The 19,304-nt window shown below is 45.8% G+C and overlaps 1 protein-coding gene across 1 annotated transcript; it reads left to right on the top strand.

Moving 5' to 3' along the window:
• The first annotated feature begins 13,011 nt into the window (after nucleotides 1-13,011).
• Nucleotides 13,012-19,272, top strand: SNRNP48 (small nuclear ribonucleoprotein U11/U12 subunit 48). Its single transcript, XM_048939119.1, has 9 exons — nucleotides 13,012-13,982; nucleotides 14,084-14,197; nucleotides 14,277-14,337; nucleotides 14,988-15,062; nucleotides 16,464-16,652; nucleotides 17,569-17,690; nucleotides 18,045-18,160; nucleotides 18,411-18,575; nucleotides 18,995-19,272. Exons 1-9 carry the CDS (start codon nucleotides 13,887-13,889, stop codon nucleotides 19,032-19,034), a joined length of 978 nt encoding a protein of 325 aa, XP_048795076.1. The 5' UTR covers nucleotides 13,012-13,886; the 3' UTR covers nucleotides 19,035-19,272.
• The last annotated feature ends 32 nt before the right edge of the window (nucleotides 19,273-19,304 follow it).

The raw sequence follows: 19,304 nt of genomic DNA, 5'->3' as shown, positions 1-19,304 counted from the left end.
CAAGATCATATTAGCCATCCTAGAAGGTGTAGCTTTCATCCTCTTAACAAATCCATTCCTGTTAAGGGCCCTGCAGCCGTTCTGCATGCAAGTCTTGGCCGCGTGTCCTTGCAGCAGGAGCTGCTGCAGTAGGGCAGGGGCAGAGATGTGCAGCTGCCCCAGCCTCCATCCCCCCATGCTGTAGAGAGGAGCTCACCTCAGCAGTCCTGGGCAGGTGCTTGAGCATCCCTCTTGCCTTTGGGGACAGCACAGCATCCTCACAGCACAGGGAGCACCAGGACAGCCAAGCTAAGTGAGCTAAGGAGATGAATCAGATAGCTCGTTAAATAATTAACCTCCTTCTAAGAAAATGCCTTTTAATGAGAGAAGGAAGGATGTCTAGGTTTTGTCTTTTTACAAGGATTTAGCATCCCCTATTCATGCCACCAGGTAGGTTAGCAGAGGGAAACTTTTTAGTGCCTTCTGCCATCCAGCTGCTTTCTGGAGAAGCAAACTGTTGGTAATACTGCGACATGATCATCAGTGCTAATGAGTAGATGTGGTAGGCCATCATTATGCTAGACACAGGGCTATTATTATGCACTGTATATAACCCCAGCTAAAAGAGGTTTCCATCCTAAAGGATCTGAAGTCCCAGGTTCCAGCCCTGCAATTTGCAGTAAATGAGTGCGCTTCGTGACGTGTGTGCCATGCCAGCGCAGTCAGTCACAGGGGAGCAGTCACTCACAGCACTGTGGCCTTCCTGGAGCTGAACTGGAAATTGCCTTGGAGAACCCAGTGCTCGTGTGTGGGATTTAGCTAATATGTTTGATCTTTTCCTGGAACCGAGGCAGCTTTTGCTTGAGGAATGGCGTGGGACAATTCCAATAGCTCACTGTGAATACTGTTGCGGTCAATCTCTGTTGGTCCCAGAGGGTCTCCTGGGAATTCTGTGCCCTTCCCATACATTGGAGGCAGTTATGTGCAGCCAGCAGCAGCTCTCCGACCACAGAAAAAGGAAAAATTCACCTCAAGTGCTGTCATTGCTGCCCTCCAACTGGATGGACAGAAGCCCCTAACTCAGCTGCTGGTACAAACATTGTCATTTGCAAATAATTACCATAACTTGGTTGTGCCATCTTTACCATGGGGGAAGTGTCTTGGAAAAGTCATGTATTTTGTTCTTTGCAGCACACTGTGCAAATGAAGGCACGTTAATTTGCATTTGTTTATGCTAACAGGTACATGGCACAGGAAGGGGAATTTCGCAGTGCCACTTTGGCCACGACTCCCCGGATTGTCACCATGGTTTGATAGCAGTCAAACGAGGGCTCACTTAGAGGGGATGAGAGGAGTCCCAATGAGGGACTAAAGCCCTGGTGCAGCAGCAGTGTGTTTACGGCCCGGCAGCCCGTTCCCGTGCTTTGCTGCCTGCAAAACGATCGCACAGCCAAGTCCCATATGCACCATAAGCATTTTGTTATGTATTTTGGGATACAGAGCACATGTTGAAGAAACTCATCTGCTTTCCCAGATGTACAGTCAAACTGTGAGAGATCAGAACCAATGCTATTCATTGCCATTGCTGCAGTGAAGATAGCCCCCGGGGACCCCCGTGTTCTGAACTCAAAACTTTTCTTTTCTCAGACATCTAAATAAGTGTGCTTGGATGGACTTCCTTTCTTCATCCCTCAAAACACTAGACTGGAGTAATTGGCATTGCCTCTCTATCTGGGAGCTGATGAATTCATCAGTCCAAAACCAAAGGGAAAATTAGTGGTGTGAGTTTTCCAATTAGTTCTGTTCATAGCTTAAGACATAAGAAGAAATGGAAGCGTGAGGAGGGAATAAAGTCTTCATTTGCAATAGATTTTTCTTTTGTGTATCATGTATTGAGAGGGGGCTATTGCTGTACAGAGGGGTGAGATGTAGAAATACATCTCAGAACTCTTTGCTGCATTTCTTTTAGCATTGGGTATCATGAGACTCCTTCAGAAATGAATAGCTGCCAACTAACCTGAATTGGGGCTGTGCTGTGAGGAAAGCAATTCCCCAGCAAGTGTGGGTGAGGCCTGCTGGGGATGGCAGCTCTTCCTCCCTGTCCATCTGCCAGCTGCCTCAGCCCACAGTCTGCTCTATTCCCAGCTGGGAAATAATGAGCTGCAGAACAAGATAGCAAAACAGTCAAATATATTTAGGAATAGCAAAACTATTAAAACTGCATTTTAGAAAAAGTCATCATGTTGGCTATCACAGCTTAACAAGAGAACGCTTTGCGTCAGTCTTTGTGCTGCTTACAGGTGAGGCAATTCGTTTTTGTAAGGCAGTGCAAACAGTGTGCATACAGCAGTGCATACTGCATTTTCAAACCACTCCTTAAAAGAAAAGGAATGAAATAATTAAGAGGAGTATGATAAGCAGTTGAAAAGCTTGCCCTCCACAGTCTTTTCAATACAAGTGTAGGTATCCTAAAACTAATCCCTGTTTCCTCTAGAAATACACACATCAGCAGTAATTTACTTTGTATCACATGGCGATACACTGTTTTTCAAATTCTCTCTATGCATGTCTATCTATGTATATAGACACAGGTGAGAGAATTCCTCACACCAGCCCTTAGCAGCTCTTGACACCGCTAGGGGTACAGGAGATCTCAGAGTGCTGCTCACACTGAGCAATATCACACTTTCCCCTCTGCCCACCTACCTCTGTGCCCCCAGCTCAGCCAGGTGAGCACAATGGCACCAGAGTCTCATTTTTCCAGTAAAATATTTCCTTTTCAGTGGGAGACAGCTGGAGAGCTGCTCAGTGCGTGGCTCTCACAGCAGTGTAACACAATAAATGATGTCGAATCTGACTCATCCGTGACAGTGGTAAGAATATTTATTGACTGTGCTGGTAAAGATAAAGTAGAGGAAGAATTGAGAACACAAAAAGCCACCAGCATGCTGACTTTAAGGGCAGTTGGGGTGTTCTGTTCCCAGCTGCAAGGGGAGGTAGTCTGTGCACCTGAGGCAATGCCTGGCAGGGTTGGGCTGAGCTCGTGACCTGGCTCTGCTGCTCCACCACATCGCTGCCTTCAGCGAGCCCTTCTGCCTTTCTGGCTCACTTCTCTATTTGTCAAGTAAGATTAATTGCAATCAGATTTTCCTTCCTGCTAGCAAGATTAGAAGAGTAAAGCCAGGCATGTCTGTAAGGGACTTGAGTATCATGCTGTTAAGAAATTGGTTAGTTGGTTTTTTGGACGTCTCTTTAGCAACGTGTAGTTGGGCAGAAACTTCTCCAGTCTCCCTGAGCACAGTCAGCCAGGATCTCTGTTAGGGAAGCCAAGAGCAAAATCTCATTAGGTGATCTGTGCTGCTCACCTCTGCATTTTTTCTGCATTATATTTTTTGGAGGAACACTGAAACCTTTGTAAGACAAAATACCACTGCCATCAATGCCTTTGTGGAGCAGCACAGTTATCTTCCTTGTCATCTGCAAATGATGAAGTATGAAAGAGAGAAAGGAGAACTGACAGGAGCTGGCCAAAGTTGCCTTTTTCTGTTTGAAGTCTCTCAGTGTATTAAAACTGAAAACAAAACAAACACAGCACACGCCTACGTTATTCCAGTAATTGCTTTCTTTTTCCACATGACTCTTGCATGACTCTGCTCTCATATTTCTATAGGAAGACAGGAAATCTTTGGTGGCTATGCCTTTTTCTCTCTCTCTCAGCGTTATTCTCTGCTCCCTCTAAAACAGGCACAGTGATGCAAACTACATAGATAGTCTTGCCTGTATAGTCTGCACACAGACTACACAGATAGCCCTGCCTTCTGAAGGTCTAACACATGGGTACTTGCTGAAAGCAAGGGCTTCCATGCACAGCTGGAGTGTGTGAAGCCTTTTTATTCCATCAGCATGTTTTATGTCACCACACAACGACCTGAACCCCAGGAGATATCTTCCCAAGCATAGGAGTAAACGTTACTGATCTGTCAGTTTAGCATCTCACCATTGCACACTTACAAGCTTCCAACACTGGACCTTCCACAGCCCCTCTGACATCAGTTATTCCAAATCTTGCATTTATGAATGACAATGCAGATAACTCCAGCAGAAGCCTTACCATTGGCTAACATACAGGAGAAACACCTGCAGGACAGCTTATAGGTCTTGCTGGCCATCCTGATGCTTACACAACCCTGCACAGTGTTCATTTACTTCACACCAGTCTGTCACAGATTTGTTCAGTCTATGACCCACCGCAATCTCCAGAACCAATTCTCCTCTACTTCCTAGCTAGTTGGTCCCAATTTGTATTCATGAAATTGATTACTCTTAAACAAGTTGAGCGCTTCGCACTTGTCTTTACAGATTTTCATCCTAATATTTTGCAGTCTGCTTCTCCAAGTTGTCAACTTCACATTTAAATCCTGCCTCTGGCATTCTTGGAGGAGGAAGGTACAGCAGCAATGTGCAGAATATGGTCACATTAACCTTACATCCTTAGGAAATTGGTTTTAAAAAAAAAAAAAGCAACAAGAGAATTCAAGACTACCATGTTGTGCTGACAATGTTCTGCGTTTGCAGTGGGAAGGAAAAGCAGTCACTATGAACTTCATTCCAAACCTGGAAGCTGAGCCTCCTGAACCAAGTCCTGCTCCTTCCCCAGTGCTCTCCAGAGGGAGACCAACACAGATGCCAGAATGCAGAGAACTGTGCAGGCTGTACCCAGAAGCACTCAAGCCCAGCACCACATTGCCAGCATATCCCATTGATGTGAAATCACTGGAACTACAAAACAAGGCCACTTGAAGCTAAGCATGTGTTTGAGTGCTCTGCTTGATCAGGGCCTTTATCAGTCTTCTGAAGAGGTGTGAATATAGAAACACACGTAAGATCAACTGCAGTCAGATTTTCCTACCTCCCAGTAAGACTGGCAGGATGAAATCACACGTGTATTGCATTCACACCTGTATTGGACTGACAAGAGAGAGAGAAGCATCTGGTGAAAGCTCATTATTGGCACTTGAACAGCAACACACACCTTTAATAAAGTCACTTCTGGTAAATATGCAGAATAAGGAGGCTGTACTTTTTACAGTCTTCCTTTCAGTACAAACACTGTCTTGTTTGCAGACAGATCTGTGTATTTGATAATGACTCCAGTATTTAGCAGGGGCTATTTTGGCCTATTTGCTGGGAGCCTCTCACAGCTTAGTCTGGTTGAGCTCATTTTAGAGAGCTTTCCTCAGTTCTAGGACCATCTGTTACCCACCTTTTTTTTTTTTTTTTGCCTTATTGCTTTCACACAGGCCCTTTAGTTCATTTTAAATTAGGATTGTTTGGGGAAAATTGTACTGCAATCTTCAGTTGCCTTCTCCCTCCAGTAATTAGATGGAAAGTACCCCATGATAAAGAGTGCTGTTGAATTTAGCAGGCTGAGAGAGAAAAGGTTGCATTGGGGATTTTCTCTGAAGGTAAGCCTATAAAACCTGCAGAACATGGTGATGACTACCAGCCTTTATGGCCATCCTAGGTGACCTACAGTGTTTTAAAATTAAATAGAACAGCTAGAAATACTGAGACTCGCTTTCCTTACCACACTATTGACCTTTTACATATAAATGTGTATGCATTCATACATGCATATATATATATATATAAATAGACATACATACCATTAACCTTTTAAATATGCACATAAAATACATGTACATAAATAAACATACATTTTATACATGTATATAATATAAAAAACATCTGCTTTATTTCCTTGGGGATTTTCTCCTTCATCTAAAAATCTCCAGCTTCCAAGTTATAGAGGTCACGAATGGGCCTGAGAAGTACAGGGGAAGCAAAGCAATATTAGAAAATTTCTAGGAGCCTCTTGAGAAACACCTCCAGACAGATGACAAGTCTGTTTTGTTTCTGGAAACTGTTTTTGTTGTTTTTAATTTTGCACTCTGAGCAAGAACCACAGAATGCTGGAATGAAGAACTGCTACTGTGGGGAAGATGCAGAAGTGGTGGTGCAGGAACAGATGAGCAGTGTTGGGCTGCAGGAACCTTGCCTCAATTCCATCGTGCTCTTGTCATAACAGGGCTCTCTGAAATCCTCAAAGCTTAACCACTGGCATATTACACTGAAGAAAAAAATAAAGCTGAAGAAATAGACAACACCAGGGCAGCCTGATGTAGTGGGTGGCAACCCTGCTGTGGCAAGGGGTTTGGAATTCAATCTTTGAGGTTCCTTTCAACCTAAGTCATTGTATGATCCTGTGATTGACAAGCACAGAAGTGCTCTTCCTTTGAGCTGTTCATTTTCGGAGCAAAAAAGCTCCCTCCCTGGCTGCAGGAAACGGGGAGCACAGCAACCCTGTGAATTCCAAGGTGGCTGTGGCCTGAGTCTGCCCACATGCTCATGGCTTACCCTGGGAGTGAGATGCAGGGCTGTCCTGGTGATGCGAAGATGGCAGTGCTCCATAAACGGAGAAGAGAGTTAGAGTGTAACTGCTTCGTGACTATGTGTGTGCAGCTATGCACCGGGAGCCAGGCGTAAGCTCTTCTACCACGACCTGCAAGAAAGAGGAACGTGAAGAAATAAAGCTAGACAAGGCAGGGGACATTTTGTCTGAGGAAAGGGAGCGTCGCACTGAGAGCGCTGGGGCCTGCCGTTCGTTTTGTGCAGCTCCACCTGGCGTCAGCCCGCACAACGAGCACGTCTGCCTGCCACTGCGCGCCGCAGAGCCGCCCGTTTCTTCCTAAGCTTCATCTCCTCGGCTGGGCCTGAGGAGACACGCGTCCTGCTGCCCTGCACAGCCCGGCGGCGAAGGGACCTCTTGCCCCTGGCCAGGGTGGCACGCTGTGTCGCTGTGCAGCCGACACAAAGCTGCTGCGTGCAGCCGGCTTCTTCTAAGAGGGGACGCATTGGCGTTGACTGTCACACCAACTATCGCTTCTGGAACTCCCTGATTGCATCCCCGCCCACACAAGAGATGAGAATATCACCTTCTGTAGCGGGAGGGGTCCATGCCACGTGTGGGGAGGGACGCCGGGTTGCGGGAGCAGCTCCACCTCCCCCACAGGCAGCCACAGGCATGTTCGGAGAGAGGCTTTCCAGCCACTGGCCCTGCTTATCCTGTCTGTAATCACGGCCAGATCCATGAATACCCTGTTGCCAGCACCAGGAATAGAGCAGAGTAATACCGGCGCTTAGCAACCCTATGGGAGGTTTGGCAACTTGCAGCCGTTCCCGCAGGAGATGCCGCCCGCCTGCCCGGACAGCGGTGTCGTGCAGACACGAGGGGCTGCGTGGGTCACAGGCACAAGTGAGGCTTTTTCTGTTAAGTCTCCAGCTCAAATAAGATGGCTGTGAGGCAGCTTATGACTGTGGACCCCGGATTACTTACTGACACACTCGTGCCTTGCTAACAGCTTCTGCTGATGTGAATGGAGATGTTCTCTTAGGATAGATCTTATTAGTGCTTCTGTATTGCGTCTGCTTTGGTGGGTGGCAGATAGAACCAAAGTGAGACACTTGGCTGCACAGAGCATTGACAGACACAAAGAGCAGTACACGGGGGGTTCTGCCAGAATGTCAGGGAAGAGGAATAAACAAGCACTGAAAGCAAACAGCCTCATTCTTCATGCACATTTGAGGGGCAGAGCATGCCAGCTGCCAGAGCAGAAGCTGCATCAGTGCAACAGGTGAGCATGGCTGCTCTCCTTTTTTGCTACAGCCAGGTCACAGCTTGCTTGGCAAAGGTAGGAGACACAAGGTGTCTGCCAGGGGACACGCAGCATGGTGTCAGGAGGGTTGAGAACTGCAAAAATAATGATATGCTGAGCAGAATGGGGGTTTTGCTTGGCTGGGGTACATCACTTGTGTGGAAGTGGCATTGTAACACCACAGTGGAACAGTTCTGGCTTTACAGTGAAGGTTTGAATATTTGAACAGAACTGGAAAGAGCTGGGAGCTCACAGATCCTCGTATGTTGGGTGGCACAAAGAAGAGGTGGGAATGATTGCAAAACCATAGCCTTGAGTGGGGAGGAGACGGGAGAGTGTACAAAGCAGTAACAGAGGTAGGAGAAACTGGGCATGGAGCTCGATGCTGCAGTCCAGGCACTGCCCAAGGATTGTGTTGGATCACGGCCAAGCCATTGTGCTTTCTGTCTCGGCTGAGAAGTCGCTCTTCCAAACATGATGCCACCAGTGGCCTCCAGTGCAACTTTGTGCTGAGCTCAATGAAATGTCGTCATGGATGAACTCAGTGGATACAGTGATCTTGAATTGTGAGCCTCTGCGAGAGCTAAAGCCTTACTGGTAATTCTTTGAAAGGCTCTCAGCTCTGCTGCTGTGCTCACTGTTTCCTTCTTCAGCCCTCACGTGCTCAGGAAACCTGTCATGGTGCGACTATCTGAGCGTACACCAGCCTCTTTGGAGGGCATCTGTAATCCACCAAGTTAATCCTCCTGCAAAAAGGGGACTGGTAGGCAGCGCTTGCAAATCCACACCCCAAATACAAAGCTCATTATAAAACTGCCCTGCCGTTGTGCCTGCTGGCTCCTGTTCCCAAGGAACTCCTGTGGATGAGTAAGTTTCTCCTTCCTGAGCACTTCCTTGGAAATATTGCTTCAGCTTCAAATAATATTGCTTGTTCTGCACACCCTTATGAAAAGAAATAGCAACACCTAGGGACAGCTATCATTGTTCACTGTACCAACAATGCTGAACAAGAGAAACCACATTTTCAGGGCAACCCTTAAGGCCGCACAAGCCAGCAGCTGCGGCAGAAGCGTGCAGCTCTACCTGCAGGTGCCCAGCCACTGCCTGCCGGCCCTGCACAGCTTGCAGGAGGGTGGCAGGGCTCCAGCTGGCTGTGGGCTCCAGCTGGCTCAGCCCATGGCACGAGGTGCTGTGCAGGTCATGGGTGGTGCAAAGGGAGGGCAGTGTTACTGCACAGCATGCAGTGACCCGGGCACAAAGGGCTGGCATAAAGCTGTGACAGCAACGCACAGAGCAGCAGCTATCTGTTGCTGTAGGCTTAGATACATGCACAGAGGGAGGGAAATTGACTGCACTCTTCATTTGGGTAACACCTTTCAGCCAAATAACAAATTAACAAATACGTTATCCATTAGCCTTTGTTGCTGTTACTGTGGAAAATGAAGCAGGGCGGCAGTAAGGCACACATTTTCAGAGGTGGCTGCATATTACTGGTACTTCTGCTGTTCCCTGCCCATCTGGACTGCTGCTCAGAGGCAGTGCAGGACCTCACGCTCGTGCTCACTTGTGGGGAGATGCCTCCAGGAAGAACATTGTTGCAGAGCCTCCCCTCCAGCTCTGAGCTGGAAGGCTTCCCCAGGAGCACTGACATAGACATAGCGAGTGGTTGAGCAAATTGCTGGCTCCCCATTTCCATGGGAGCAGACATAGCTGGATCTGTTGCACAGTCTTTCCCACCCTGCCCAGCACAGAGGACAAGTAGCTCCATGCCACAAGGGCCTTCACACCAAAAGTGCTCAGGGCAAGATGCTTAATCACCATGGGCAGTAAAGAAAGGTGTGTACTGCAGGCAGATGCCAGGCTCTGCTGGCCAGGCCATGAGGAGAAGGCAGGTGAGCAATCTTAGCACTGAGCAGCCAGCAGGTATTGCCTGCCACAGAGCTCATCGGAAAGGGAGGACAGCAGGAGCAGGCAAAGGATCATAGATTGCAGAGCAGCAACTGCCAGGGTGCAAGGGCTTAAATGGCAAAATCCATGTGAGCTCAAAATCACCGATATTAAAAGTTCAGCACACAAGAGGACATTGGATTTGCTTCCAACTGTGTAACGGTGAATTTCCAGGCTTATAACAGGATGCTTTCTGTCTGACATGGGGGGCCAACAACAAGTTTTTGATTTATCTTTAAAGATCAGGATCATAACAATCTGATACACTGACTTAAATCTGATGCCTCCACAACAGATCACAAGGTGGTACAGAAGAAGGAATTGATAAGGCATTAACAGATGCTAGAGTTGCCACCTGTAAATCTGTTCAGAAGTGTTCAGTGTAGTGCAGTTTATAAAATATACCTTAGGCTTTAATTTTCAACCAGACTAAGCTAGAAAAATGGTAAGTCAAGGACTTGTAGCAGGCTCTGACCAATACACAGCTGAATGAATAAGCCATCGGCATTTCCTTGGCAGAGGAACTAATGAGGCCTGAGAGCAATCTCTGACTAATTTGGTTCCCGTTAGCACCTATACTGCTCCACACCAGGGATTGGGATGACCTGGAGGGGCAACAAAACTGGAACTCACACAGCAAATGATAGAAGTTAAATTCTGGTAAAGGTCCTGACCAGGGGAATTCTGAAATGTCTGCTTATGCCATGAAGAATATTTCTATTATTTGATTCACATGCCCTGGAGAAATTCACCTCGTGTCCCTGCAGATAACAAGGCTGATTCAACTGAGCCTGTCCTACAGATCTCGAGTGTGGCATCTTAGCTGAAGTTTAGGATAGCAGGGAGTAATAGAAACAGTAACAAAAAATGGAATTTCAAGTCCCTGTGTGCTTTATCTTTACAAAATCTGTTTGGTTCAGTAGCTTTTGCTGGATGAAGCCTGTGCTATCAACCTGAGTACATCTTCTTCTCTGGAGAAGATGAGTTTGACACATGGTCTCTAGGGGCAAGGCAGAAGAGAAAGTGTCACTGTGTAGGCAAGCTAGCAGAGCTGCCGTGAGGTGGATACAGTCAATTGTACCAGTGAGGTGCTGGGTGCTTCTGCTGCTCAACCCAGCCTCCCATTCCCATAGCGCAGTAGGTGAGTGCATTGGATGCTAAAAAGAAGGGAATCTTGGGATGAGGTGGGCTTTGTACTGCTTATGCCCCACTGGAGCCATCCTTGGCTTCAGGACAGGTTGGTGCCTGCCAGGCAGAGGCTGCTCGCTCCTCAACCTGTGCTAGCTCCCAGCTTGCCAGGTATCTTGGGGTGAGGGCCAGAAGAAATTCCTGCCATTGGGTAGCCCCAAAAAGTTTCTTTTCATCTTTTAACTTGCTTTTCCCTTCTCTCTAGCCCTTTTTTGGTCCAGAAATGTGCATGTCCACTACAGGAAAGCCCAAGAAAGCTGTTAAAATGATTATTTAATTTCTCTTTATCTGAAGCATGTTAAAGCAAAGGAACAATATGAAGTTTCATAGTAAGTTCCCCCCCCCCCCCCCTTATTTCCAGGAGGAATTACTGATACCATGCATCTCCAGGTAATGCTTTGTATCTGGGGAAAAGAAGAAATACATATTTAGTATTAGAAAACTGTCTTCTCTGCCATGTTAGAAAAAAAAGATTTTCTTCAAGCAGTCATTATGCTTCTAAATACAGAAAGCCTGCAAGGTTTTGTTATCAGTGAAGAAACAGAAGTGCAAGCCATGGGTGAAGAATGCTCCTTCCTGTGTGATCTGTTGTAGGAAGAGTTTTATCTCAGAATAAGCATACCCACCAGAAAGTTTTGGCCTGTTAGAACAGTGAGATTTCACCATGATTTTAGCTTTAGGGGAGGTAGAGTGGTTCTGTTACGTCAACACTTCTGACCCTGCACTGAGGTTCCTACCTCCGGGTATGGAGGTTAGAGGGCATACAACATGTGATCAGCTGGGTTTTCTGCAGTACAGATTCATTCTGGAGGACACACGATGGAGTTCCCCAGGAGTGCTGTATGGTCTTTATGTTGACATAATGTATGCACTGTTTCACTCTTGTGCTTTCTGCTTATTCAGATTGTTCTGCTGTGCTGTGAGGATTTTTGGGGCTGGTTACCACAGAGACTTCCTCAGGAGATCCATTATTGCCCAGAAAAAGCTCCTGGAGAAGCACCAGATTACTAGCACACTCAGCATTTTGCACTGCAAGGGGGGCAGACTGAAATTCATGCTCCCCCCTTCTGGGAGGCTGTTTCACACTGGGAAATGCAGCTGTGTTATTTCCCCTCTCCTCCTCAGAAAGGACCATAAGGGTTGAAATGTGTTAAGCTTGATGGTGCTTTATGAACCATGCTGTTCAGTGTTAGAGCCACAAAGCCATTGGCCTGCAGCCTGCACTGTGTGAGAATAGAGATGCCACTGCCTTGAATCAGCCAGGAGAGACAACACAACCAGATAGGTGATCTCACCTATCTTATTTGACAGGAAACTCATATAAATGTGGGAAAAAGATACTGTGATTTTTTGTGAGATGATAGTCTCTGCTTTGGCCAGTCAGTTTGCTCCTGGAAAGTCTGTAGCCACAACACATGGCAGGAATGTGGCTCACCTTTCCTCGACAAGCGCCTTACCTCCCAACCATAACAAACACAGCAACAGCCTCAGAAGCTTTCACAGCTGCCCTGAGGGCATTCCTGGAAGGCACTACAATTGTGGCCGTTTCCCAAGGCATCACTGAGCCTAAAATGATCCCTCCTGGTTCCCTCCTCTCACAGGGCATTGCTGTCACTTCAGCTGGCAGAGGGGTGGGCAGCACAAGGATCCCTGTTGAGCTGCACACTTGACTCCCTAGATAATGGAGCTGCTTCAGAAGACCCTGCTGCACTGTAACAAAGACCTTGGTTCACCTGTTGTCCTTGATTGTCTTGTAAACCTATTTCAGGGGTTTCACCTTAGTCCTGTGTTGTTTCAGGCCCCCACTGTGTCTGTGCACCACATAACTGGATTTACTGTAGCTCAGGAAATGAGGCTTGACTCAATTTTTTCTCCCTGAACTCTGGAAAGAAGAACCACCCCAGCAAGTTTCTATCTCAGGGATTTCCCTAAATCCATAAAGGCCGGAAACTGGACAAATAAATAAACAAGGGAACACCACAGAGATGATCTCAGGAACTGATACTTTTAGGAAAACAAAGAAATATTTTGAATCATTCAAAATGTCCTAATTTAGTAGAGCAAAAGAAATATTTTGATTTTTCAATATCAACTTGATAGATTAAAATAATAATAATAGAAAGAGTCGCTTGATTCTATCAAGCTACCATAAAAAATACTTTGATATTCTGTTGAACTTTTGTAGAAACGGTGTTTTCCAGTGGAGATGGCCAGAGCAGCTCTGCCCAGCTGTTCTCATCACTCCTCCGATAAAACGTGCTAATGGGAGCCAGCATACTCCACTACAGCACAAATGAAATTGCAAGGGCAGATGGGGAGCCTTCAGCTCTCAGTATTCTTTATTGTGTGAAGTCTGAGATCTCAGGCAAACACGGCGAGAGCCAGCAAATCTCTCAGAGGACTAAAATCCCAGCTGAGTCTCAAATTCTCTGTGCAGGAGAGAAATGGCTGTAATCTGCTAATAAAAACAGATGTACGGGGGCCATTCTGGCAGCTACATCTGCTGTGCTTCCTCCAGCCCGCCCCGCCTTGTTAGACAGCCTCGTTCCACTCCTCACGAGTGGTGCCAACAATAGGCACGCATGAACACCATCACATCATATTTTCTTTAGGATGGTTGCTTTCTCCTCGACCCGCACTGCAGCCGTGCTGAGCCCTGCTCCAACCTCGCTGTCTGAGGGAAGGCGTCTGTCCTCGTGGCTGTGCTTGCGCCGGGAACGGTGCTGGGAACAAAGGCAACCCTGGCTCTACACCACCTCAGCCCACTGCCGATGTCGGGGAAAGGATCAGACCTGCGGGGCAGATTTACACCCGCGGATGCTCTTATTATGCTCCTAAGCCAGGGAAGGGCATCGAAGCGCAGCAGCTCTTCCCACAAGCGTCCTTTCCAGAGCTGTCTGATGCCTTTCAGAAGCAGCCACATTCCGTCAGAGCGTCTTTAGGACAGCCAGCTGCTGTACTTCCCGCCCCTCCTCCCTCCCTACCGCCCCTCAGAGCTGGCCTGAAGGCGCCCCACAAGATGGCGCCTCACCGCTTTAGGGCGCGCCCGGAGTAAAGATGGCGGCGGCATCTTCTCCCGCTTCCGCGGTGCTGGCGGCTGTCCCGCCCTCAGTAACGATGGCGACTTCCTGCGCGGTGTGGCTGGAGGATCAGGTAATGGCGCCACCCGCCGATCCCCAGCCCCTGTGCTGCCCGGAGAGGGTCGGCGGGCAGCCCGGGGGTCGCGGTGCGCTCTGACGCGTGTCCCGCTGCAGGTGGACCGGGTGCCCTGTCCCTACGACGCCCATCACCGTGTGCCTCGGGCGTCGTTGGAGAGGCATGCGGCGTCCTGCCGCCTCCGCAAGATGGGCTATTCCGCCGAGGAGCAGGTGGGCTGGGAGGGACGCCAGGCTGGGGCGGGGGGCTGCAACTCAGAAGGTCTTACGACTGGGCTGCCGTGTCCCACAGGCCGAGATGTATGACTCCCGCTTCTTCTATGAGAACCTGAAGGTGCCCACCGTTGCAATGGGTAAGCACACAGTGGGCGGCAGAGCGCTGGGGGGCTGCATGGAGGTGGAATTACAGCGTGGCTGAGGAAGTTGCAGGTTCACCCAGAGCCCGTGCCCAGCTCCAGACACCTCCAAGCCTCTGGGCAGCCTGTTAACACCACCCTTGCCCCTGCAAAGTGCAATCGTGGGCCTGTTTGGAGCACCCCTCGCGTGGCAGAACCTGAGTCCTCGCCACAGCAATCCATGCTGCCCTGCAGTCAGTAATCATCGTCATTAAAAACCCTCCCTTGAGTTTGGAGGTACAGTAACAACACTGTTAATGGCACTGGTGAGGATTTCAGTATACATACGTATCTTTCCTTATCTCTGTAACCCAAAAATCCTTCCTTTTTTTTTTTTTTTTTTTTTCTTCCCTCCCTTCCCTCAATTCAAATATGGAATAAAGAATATTTTTCAACTGTCTCTTGTGCACAAATAAAACTACAATGTTCTATGAAATAAAAAAGATAGAAATATAGAAAATATAGAATATTTCTTATATATATTTATATAAGAAATATAAAAAATAAAATAGAAAAGTCTCATAATAGAGGTTGGGAAATAAAGACTAAGCCTGCTAAGTACTTGATTTTAAAAGTTCTGTGTGATACTTTCTCTTCTCTGTCTGTAGATAAAGATCTACAGTTTCACATAGTTCAGCAAGCTAGAGCTCAGAGTGCCAAAGAAGGCATAGGCTACACTGAAGGTAAGTGGCATCCAGGTGGGGAAACAGCTTTTCAGCTGTCCTGTGGAGAGCTGCTCAATTTCCCCTTTTGAACTGCTGTGAGAAATTTTCATTTATCTATTTGCTTTTTAAAATTCCTTCTATATTTGGGAGTAAAACTGCTTTCTTTATGAAGGGCAGCCAGGTAAAGAACTTGAGATAGTATTGGTAGTGCAGAACTTGGGAGTTCCCTGAAGTACCAGTCCGTCACTTCCCGTCCCACTCCATACAGCTTACTGTCCGCCTGCATTTTCTGATACTCTCTTCTGCCTGTTATGGCCCAAATTCTTCACAAGCTGCCTCCCACCTTGTTCTTCATGGCATGAGTGAGGAAGAAGGGGAAAAAAGAGAACTGTGCTTTGAATTCAGTTTAAGGATTGTCAGTTATAAGCTGTGCACGCTCATCTATTGCTTCTTAGATCAAAAGCTGAACAGTGCATGCATTGGTGTTATGTTGAATTGTTTCTAGGCTCTTTTAAGTAGTTACATAATAAATATGTTCAAGTTCTTTACCGCTGGTCTCACCACATTTCTTTGTCACATTTTATAGCAGGTCTAGTGATAGAGTAGTTAAGACCAATTTGCACTTCTTGTAGAGAGTTGAGATAGAGTAGAAAAGTAGGGCCACCTACAGGAACTTTGTTGTACTTTCCTGACCTGATGTTCAGATATAGCAGCACTTGCTCAGGCAAGTATTTCATGTCCAAGAATTTTCATGTTCTTGCTTCTGTCACAGAGCAAAGCCTTTGTGTGATTGGCACTGGGCTTTTATAGCATGTCAGGTGCATTTTGCTCTGGAAACAAGTGATAATTCACGAATTTGATACAATTATAGCCGAGTAGAGAAAAATCAGTTAAGCCTGTAAAGAGGTGCATCGCATAGATATGTCAGTGAGCCACCAGATGCCAGTGTTTGCCATCCAGTTTTCACTGTGATTTTGCATTTCTACGAAGATAAAATTAAAACTGTATGGAGTAGTTTTTATTACGGTGCCTTGGCCTCTTCTAAGATGTGCTGACTTGAAATTACTTGTTTAACTTGAAGTCTTTGGCAGTAGAGATGGGGGGGGGGGGGGGGGGGGAGAAATGTAGCTGTAGCTCTTGTAATAGGGCTGGAAAGCTGGTCTTGATCATAAGCTGTGAGATCATTGTAAAATCACAAGCATGTAAGTGTTAGGGCATGTTTCTGGGTTTCTGTGACCTTGTAGGAATAGTATATTGTAAAAATAAAATTCTTGTATTATCCTTTCAATTTAAGTACTTCTTACAGATGTGTAAGAGAAGGGTGAACGCAGCACAGGTGTTTACTGCATTGCTGAGCTCTTCAGTGTTTTCCTGTGTAATTATGCCATTTTACTAATAACAGTGCTGTTCAAATTCCAGGATCTTATTCATCACTGCCTGTAGAAGTTCCTCAAAATCACAAACGTTTCACCTGTGACCTGACTCAAGCTGACCGACTTGCTCTTTATGACTATGTTGTTGAGGAAACAAAGAAACAGAGGTCTAGGTCACAAATCACAGAAAATGACAGTGACCTCTTTGTGGATTTAGCAGCCAAGATTACTCAAGGTTTGAAAAATAATTTACTGTTGAGTTTATTGCCCAGAGCTTTAACTTTGCATCAATAGATGAGTTTTTGGTGAAAGCCAGCCTGAACTGTTGTTTGTTGTTGGTTTTTATTGTGGGAACACTGCGGTTTTTTTAAATTGTATGACAAGTCTGGCACCAGGAAACAGCAGACTGGCATTCTTTGTGCTGACAGTTCTGAGAAAGCCTTGGTGCTCTTTTGTTGGCATAGGTATTGCATTTATCTTAATGGATGAATCTGCTGTCATTTGCAACTAACTTCAGGTTACTTAATGCTGACAAGTTACTGCAAAGCCTGCAACAGCATTTACTACAAGAAATGATGAGATTAAAGATCATTTAAAATTAAAAGCTTGGGGAGTGGTTGGTGGTCTCTGGGTTGAAATCTTGATCAATATAGGAACGGATACAACAGACAGAGCCTCCTATTGCTATTGAGACATGCCGGTGTCTCCAAGCAAAACTTCCCTTTGTTATTCTGTGGACCCTGTGTGTAGGAGAGATGGTGTTTGTCATCTACATGGATACACATTCCTCAGAACTTGGCTGTCTCAACTGCTGTGTCTTACACTTATAGTGGCTTTGAAGATGCAGCCTGTGTTTTGAAGAGGTCTGACCAACCTGCAAGCCTGTACATTGATTTGGATTACTGTTGGGAGGTTAGGATCACATAATAATGTTTGAATGTTGTCTTTTTAGTCTTGTATTGATAACAAGGCTGAAGAGGAAGCTTGTGTTAATTCATAATAGCTATTCAACACTGGAGAACTTGAGGAACAACACAATGTATATATATATTTTTTTTCAGACACTTTAGTAATAAAGCAGCAGATTTATATACCTGCAGGTGCTAATGCTGTGCTAATACCCATTTGTTTTACTTCAAATTCTTTGTTAGATGACAGTCAGAAAGGTCCAAAGTCCCATCTTGAGATTCTGGCTGAAATGCGAGACTACAAAAGGCGCCGGCAGTCATACAGGGCTAAGAACGTTCATATAACGAAGAAATCTTACACTGAGGTAAGCAGCTCAAGGGAAAGCTGTGACTTTATTGTATGCTTAGTTCATATCAGCATAAACAATGGCATGCCTGTTCAGACAAGGAAAAATCTCTTCTGCTTATTGTGCCCTTCCTGGTTAGAGTTGCAGACTTGCTAATAAGAGAATGTCTTTGGTTTAGTTTGCTGCAGGAAATTACAAGTAACAGAAGTATTTCTGGCAGTAGTGAATTTTTCATGTGAAAATGGCAGCAAGATACACTTTGTTGTAAAATGGTACTATTACATTTATGCTGAAATGGTCTTCTTTAAGAAGTATATCGTGATGCACTGCTTTGTTGTTTTTTGTTTTTTAATATCTTTCTTTACTCTTGAGGTGATTCGGGATGTGATTGGTGTACATATGGAGGAACTCAGCAACCACTGGCAGGAAGAGAATAGGTTGGATAATGCAGAGTTGTGTGAAGGGGGAAAGTCAAAATCTTCAGGAAGGTACCTCACAGTTGACATTCAAACATTCATGAGGGATTTGCTATTTCTGTGTGGACAGCAGCAGCCTGGGGGCCTGTAATGGTTTTTTTGTTGTTGGTCCTCTTTTTTTTTTTAAGAGGAAGTGGCTTAATAGGATGTTGTCTTTCTTACACTGTTAGTAGGTCATTTTGTTACAGAACTGATACTGAAAAACTAGTGACTGTGAAACTGTGCTTACTGAACAAAATCAGTAATGTTTTTGTTCTTTCAGAAAGGAAGACAGGCGGTCAGCTTCGGTGGACTCGAGGCAGTCTGGAGGAAGCTCAAAGGACACTGAACGCACCAGACATAGGAGAGAGAGCAGCAGGAGTCCAAGTAAAAGAAAAAGGAGTCGTGACAGAGGGAAAGACAGAGATTCTCGGAGAAAAAGAGAAAGGTGAGATGAAATAGCATCAGCTACATTCTTGCTTCTGAATCAGGCCACCATGCAGAAGAAGAACTTATTACAGGGAATAGAACATCTCATTTAATGAAAAATCTAGTATAATCTCACATGCAGTACAACAAGCCAGTGCCTAAACAAAAGTTGCTGTGATCTAGAGCTCAGAACTTTCCACAGCTGAAAGGTCGATGCTTCCAACAGTGTTACAGGTCTGAGGCTGCTTATCTTGACATATCCCATGGGGATAGTTGGCACTGGGCATCAGTTGCATTGTTAATTTCACCAATATAAGGCCTACTTTCTTTCCTTAGAAAAGGATATGATTACATTTAATGAGAGCTTTCTTTTTTCAGGTACTTTTATTCCTTCAGATTACATTAACAACATACACGGCGTTTGCTTTCTTGTTTCAGGGAAGAAGACAAGTATCACAGCCATAAAAGAAGAAAGTAAAAACAAGAACATAATGAGTTTTTGTTCAAAGAATTACTTGCAGAGGATGTACTGTTGTTACTGCTGTTATAACAGAGACTGTAATGCTGTGAACGTAATGCTGGTGTTGCCTTACAGCTGTGTTCAGAGAGAAAATCAGATAATGTTCAGGGGTTGGCAGGATGGAAGCAGTGTACGTCCTAAAATGTACAAATGTATAAGACTTATGTATCTATTAATAAATTATAGTGATTTCTTAGCCCTTTGAGTTTAATTTAACAAAGGCTAATG

Source organism: Lagopus muta, chromosome 3, assembly GCF_023343835.1.
Source record: "Lagopus muta isolate bLagMut1 chromosome 3, bLagMut1 primary, whole genome shotgun sequence".
Taxonomy (NCBI): Eukaryota; Metazoa; Chordata; class Aves; order Galliformes; family Phasianidae; genus Lagopus; species Lagopus muta.
Note: the sequence above shows the minus strand (reverse complement) of the source record. Positions and strands in the feature narration are given on the sequence as shown.

Coding starts and splice junctions, on each gene's coding strand:
- SNRNP48 (XM_048939119.1), top strand. CDS start 13,887: ATGGCGGCGGCATCTTCTCCCGCTTCCGCGGTGCTGGCGGCTGTCCCG. Junction 14,338..14,987: donor GGTGCCCACCGTTGCAATGG/GTAAGCACACAG, acceptor CTCTGTCTGTAG/ATAAAGATCTACAGTTTCAC. Junction 17,691..18,044: donor CGAAGAAATCTTACACTGAG/GTAAGCAGCTCA, acceptor TTTACTCTTGAG/GTGATTCGGGATGTGATTGG.